This window comes from Petaurus breviceps, unplaced genomic scaffold (genome assembly GCF_028583685.1).
Source record: "Petaurus breviceps papuanus isolate PSGF00001 unplaced genomic scaffold, PetGlider_PUasm1.0 220, whole genome shotgun sequence".
NCBI classification, from domain to species: Eukaryota; Metazoa; Chordata; class Mammalia; order Diprotodontia; family Petauridae; genus Petaurus; species Petaurus breviceps.
This window is the reverse complement of record NW_027185876.1, coordinates 6,241,892-6,247,891: the sequence shown is the minus strand read 5'-3', so window position 1 is coordinate 6,247,891 and position 6,000 is coordinate 6,241,892. Positions and strand designations below refer to the sequence as shown.

Genomic DNA, 6,000 nt, shown 5'->3' with positions numbered 1-6,000 from the left:
GTGGTGGTTGCTTTTTGGTTTTTAATCGTCTCATTGCTACTGACACTGATTCTGATTTTTCCCATCTCCTTTCATCTACCCTCACTGAATGGTGATGGGTAATCCTATGAGGTTGCTGTGGTCAGTTGAGTGTCTAAACCCCCTTCTCTACAACTCTACTGAGGGTTCCCTGACATTTTTGTGGGCTTACCGTTCCCTTCTCAGCATGACTATCTCACACATAGGCACTTGAGGCTTTCATGAGGAATAAGTGAAGGGAATATTTGCTGACAGAAGCTTAAAGAGACTTTTTTGCCTTGCTAGGAGAAGGGGTATGAGGAGCCCCTCAGGAGTAAGGCAAAGCAGTTATAGTGAATTAAAATACCATAATGCCAGGGAGAGGGGGATGGAAGTGGGGGGAAGATCCCAGTTGCTGTTGACTCACTGATATGGCCCTGGCACCCTCATTATGAAGCCTTTACCCATGAACATGGCACATATTTGTGGTCTGGGGCATGATGTGTTTGCTAGAGGTCTGCCAAGGTCCAAAGCAAGGAATGCCATTCCATAAGCAATAAGCAGATTCACCCCCTGCTAGACTTTAATCAGCTCCCTCCAGTTTTTGAGGGAAGTGGGAATTTCCATAAACACTTCAACTGATATGAAGTTTATCTTCACCACAGATGATGTTTCCAATGCCGAATGAATGCTCTCCTTCCTCACTTTCTAGGTATTAACACAAAGTTCTTGTTGATTTTTTTCTCTCCCCTTCCACTCTCCCATTCCCACCCTCCACTTTATTGATTAGTTGTTGGAGTAACAGAAGACAGAGGCTTTCCAATGTTCCCAATTGACGTGGAAAACAAGGAGAATGGCTCTGTTGATGTTCAAACGTGAGTGACTCCCGGATTTTGTGCCCACAGCAGAGGGATGGTCAGGGTTTCCCTTTGGTGCCTCCTGCACAGTGTTTAGAAAAAGCACATTTCTGTGGTCAACTTCATTGGCCTTCCAGCATCTGGCAGTCACCTCCTTTATATTCCAGCCCCAAGACAGAGATGCCTCAAATATACTAAAATGGGCATCTGGCATTGGGGTGCAGGGATGCCAAGACTGCTGGAGGATTTCAGCCCTGCAGCCTGCTTATCAAACATAAGCATCCTGCTCAAAGAAACTATGCAGGAACTACCCAGTTGGGAAGGTGTAGGGGGGTCAGGATCAATTGAGGGAGGGAGGAAGAAGGAATCTTCACCACTTTGGAACTCTCAGAGCTGGGAGTATGATCTTCAAGGGGGAAGAAAAAAGCTACAGAAAAGATTCTTTAAAAGTGTCCTTGTTTGTCTGAAATTTCATCAGCTGACTCTAGAAAACAGACCTGGTACTACATACTGTATACAGTGTTTTACTTAGCACTTTTGAAACTCCACCCTACCTTTCCAGGCTTTTTTCCCCCTACATTACTGCCCTTCATACATTCTATGTTCCAACCAAATTGGTCTATTTCCTATTCCTCACACAGGTCATTTCATCTCCTGTCTCCATGCCTTTGAATAGGTCATGCCCCCTGCCTGAAATGCACTCCCTCCTCACCTTTGCCTCTTAGAATCCCTCATTTCCTTCAAGGCTCATCTCAATATACCACCTCCCACATGAGATCTTTCCTGATCCCCCAGCTGATAATGGCCCCTCCAAAATCCACGGAATCCTAGCTGTAGAGCTGGAAGGGACCTCAGAGGCCATCTAGTCCCACCCCCTCCTTTGGCAGGTGAGGTAACTGAGGACCAGAGGGCTAAGTGATTTGTCCAAGGCTACAGAGGTGAGTGCCAGAGATGGGATTTGAACCCAGGTCCTCTGTCTTTACTTTGTCTATGTTTTGTATTCTCTTATGTGCACATGTTGTTTCCCTTGACAAAAATGTACGCTTTTTGAGGACAGGAACTGTCTGGTTGTTTTTTGTCTTTTTTTTTCCTTCACATTGCCTAGCCCAGTGTAGTAGGTACTTAGTAAATGTTTGTTGATTGAAAACAGTTGTTATTTTCTTGTGTCCCACGTTAAATTCCTGTTCCTTGTATAAGATACATGTGTATGTATAATGCTTTTTTTTAAAATCCCTATATACATTATGTTGCATAATATACTCAGAAATAAAATTTCCCCCAAGATGGGGGCATTAGGAGGTTGTGCTAACTAGACAGAATGTCTTCATTTAGAAATTAAGCTGAAGATAGTCAGACTTCTGCTACTCTGGTGACAGTAAACTCTGGGAGGGTGGCCTTGATTTCATTTCTTTTCCCTGTGGATTCTGCTAAAATCTTCCCTTGAGTTAAAGCTTCAGAGAAAAGTAATTAAATGTAATAGAAGCTGTGACTTCTAAATGAAGACACACAGTGTGTGCTATGGATGTCTGCACAGAAGGCACATTTTACTCCACAGAGAAGTTACATAAAAATAAGCTTGATAAATGCTGTTTCTTTAGCTCCCTCTCACTCCTTTCGGTGAGATCAGAGACTCCAACAGATACAATTTTGACTCATTGTCTGGACCTTGATAACAGGTCATTCAAGGCTACCAGTCATCCAAAGGGAAGAAATTGGCTACTTCCTTTGGGACTAACCAGGGGTCCCAAAAGGCCAAAGTGGCAGCATCATGGACCCTGTCAGGGCCAGACTTTTAAAGGGCCCTCCCAGTCCATTCTAACTCTATGGATTCTCATTGCCCAAGGCTCTGGGATATTGGAAATGTTGGTCCATCTGTTCTTTAAGCCTTCTCAAGATATATGCGAAAATTAAAATGTGACTGAAGTTATCAAGGGGATGGTTGCTTTCCCCTAAAATGAATATTTCTAATCAAGATGGTACCTATACTTCTTCTCTAAACAACTATAGGGTCTAGTTTAAACACCCTTGGGAAATAGCATGAAGAGCAGTTCCAGTGTATTAGAAACAGTTCACATGCAGCCAGGGATAAGTCACTGGGTCGTCTCTGCTTCAGGTGAACCTAAGGCAGTCCCAGAATTTTAGAGCTGGAAGGGTCTCAGAGACTGTCTAGTTTGACTTAGGCCTGAAAGACAAGTGGTCATCCAGGCTGAACCTTCCCAGGTCCTTTCATTGGACTTAAAGCCCTTCACCATTCTGGTTATCCACTAACTTATCAATAACCTTCCTAAAATGTGGAGCCTAGGACTAAACACATCTTTTTTTGTGGCCAGATATGGTCTGGCTAATGCAGAGACTGAAGCAGAATTATGATCTATGTTATAGCATTTTAGGATTGGAGATCTGGAGTCTGAAGGAATCTCACAGGCCATTTAGTACATTAATTTTACAGCAAAGGACACTGAGGCCCAAGGAGATTAAACAACTTATCCAAGGTCACAAGCTAGTTCAAATTGGAGGCAAGATTTGAACCCAGGTCCTGAGACTTGAGAGACAGCACACATTCCACTCTACCTCCTATTTTTGGAGTTTTTCAAACTTGGCTCTAAGGTCTCCTTCACTTATCTTCTTGTTATCCTCATCTAGAGACATAATGGTTAGGGTTAGTTGAGATAAGGGAAAGGACTAGCACTATGATTTCAGTGGTATAAGGAACTCCCAGTTGAGTAAATTGTACCTTTTCTACAATTTATTCTTTGAGAGAGTTTTCTAGAGCAGAGATGTCAAATGCCACAGGAAACAGATTAAAATGGAATTGGCAAATGTTTGACAAAATAAATAAAAATACTATACCACGTAGATAATGTTAGTTTGTGGTTTTCTAAATCAATATGCAGTCCACGATACTTTCTATTTGAGTTTGACAACACTGGCCTAAAACACTCAGATGTCAAGTGACTTGGCCAGGGTCACACAGCCATATGTTTCAAAGGCAGAACTTGAACCTAGATTTCCAGGCTGGCTTTCTATCTCCTATAACATGCTGCCTTTTATGGATTAGCTAACTGCCAAAATGAGTTAGGAGTTAATCTGATCCTCATATGCCAGATGTGTACAGTGAATTTACAAAGTGTATATCCTTGCTGGGCTGATGCTGAGAATTCACAGTTTGTTTATAGAGAGACCTATGCAACCTTAGTCAGCATGTTCAAGATAAAGCCCATTTAGTACCTATAAAATTCTGACCAGATGTGGGATGGAATGGGAAGTGTGTTTCCCTGACACATCATGAAGTAGACCTGGTCCTGACCAATCTTTATACTGGGAGGTGGTAGCCACTGTGGGTTTTTAATTCCCTAGAAGGAAGAGAATGGCATCCTGGTCATTCAGACTTTCAGTCATGCCCTGGCTCATATATCAAAAGGACATATTGCCATTGACAAGCCCATTTATGATTTGTAAAATGACTTCCCTCCCCAAAACCATGCAAGGTGGGTGGTACAGGTCATATTGTCTCCATTTTAGAAATGGGAAAACAGATTCACAGAATTGAAATAATTTGTCTATGGTTAAAAAGTATCAGTACTAAGGATTTGAATTCAGCTCCCGTGACTACAAAGCCAACATACCAAGATGTTTCCCTGCTGGGGTCATTTCTACCATTAAAAAAAAACATACAAGATCAAGGCTGTGTTATTAGCTCTCTACTTTTTAAGGTGGGAGGGTGGATATGATATTAATGAGTGAAAGAAATTATTTAGAAGGCAACTCGATCTTCCACTCTAGTGAAGACAGATTTCCTCTCTCTGCTTATTCATCCACCCATCCATCTATCTATCAATCCCTCCATTTATTCACAGGCATGGACATGACTCCAGAGATAATTTAATCTAACACTCAGTTGAACCAGAATCTCTGGCAAGTAGTCATTCAGCCTTTGCCTGATAACATTCCATAATGGGAAGCCCATTGCATTCTCAGATAGCTGTATTTGTTAGGAAGTTTTTTCCCTGTCATCAAAATTTATCTACCTCCCTTAACTTTTACCCATGGTACCTAGTTTTGCTCGCTGAAACCAAGGCAGAGTAACATTTACAATTTTTGTTGTTCAGTTGTGTCCAACTTCTCGCTGACCCCATTTGGTGTTTTCTTGGCAAATATGCTTGAGTGGTTTTCCATTTCCTTCTCCAGATCCTTTTACAGATGAGGAAACTGAGGCAAACAGTGACTTGCCCAGGGTCACACAGCTAGTAAGTGTCTGAGGCTGAATTTGAACTCAGATCTTCCTGGCTCTAGGCCCAGTGCTGTCTCCACTGTGCCATCTAGTTGCCCAACTCTTCAAATACTCTAACCCCTCAAATACTTGAAGGCAATAGCTATCAACCCTCCAACCCCTATCTCTGGCTCCCAGTCCCCAAAATCTTTTATGGGTTAACCATCTCCAGTTCTTGAATCAATTTTCACGTGGCAGGATTTCTAGTCCTCCCACACTCCTGGTTGCCCTCCTTTGGACGTGCTCCAGTTTGTCTGTGCCCTTTGAATAGTGGGGCCACTAGACATAACAGTAGGGTACATTATGGTAGGAATGCTATCTCCTTTCTGTTGGACCTCCTACCTCCCTTAGCATAGCCCTAAAATTGCTCAAATGATGACTATGTGCCCACATAGTCTTGATGTGCTAATTAGCAAGAACGATTGAACTTGAACACATCCTAAATGATACGGATGATTAATTTTACACCAAGTGTCCTGGGCTATAAAGCTTTGGCAAGTAGTTTGAGCTGTGTGTTGTTGCTTCATTTCCTTGCATGTGATAATCATGAGGAAGTCTCCCTGAATGGAGAGTTCTAAGTTTTTTGTGGTGAAGAGAGAGCCAGCTTCACAGGAATTAATTAGTCAGCAAGTATTTATTAACTCCTTGCTGTGTGCCAGGCCCTGGGGATTTTTAGATACCCCACTGGGATCTGTGAACTTACTGATTCAGAAGCTCCCTCCAGCATCCATGGACACAACCTCTCCATGCCTTGCTACCTCTGGGACTCTTGCTTACATCTTCCCATAGGTTTGCCCCTTGTCTACCCACCATGCTGAAGTCTTTCCTTGCTTAATCCTGACTTTGTGAGGATACTAGTAAAACACTCTGGCCTTC

At 42.6% G+C, this 6,000-nt stretch overlaps 1 protein-coding gene across 1 annotated transcript in view; it reads left to right on the top strand.

Annotated features, from left to right (window-relative positions):
• Positions 1-791: 791 nt before the first annotated feature.
• Positions 792-6,000, top strand: part of SAMD13 (sterile alpha motif domain containing 13) — a 48,437-nt gene continuing 43,228 nt past the window's right edge. The window contains exon 1 of the mRNA XM_069094527.1: positions 792-872. Within this exon, the coding sequence (XP_068950628.1) occupies positions 820-872 (53 nt within the window). The 5' untranslated portion in view covers positions 792-819. The remainder of the gene's footprint in view (positions 873-6,000) is intronic.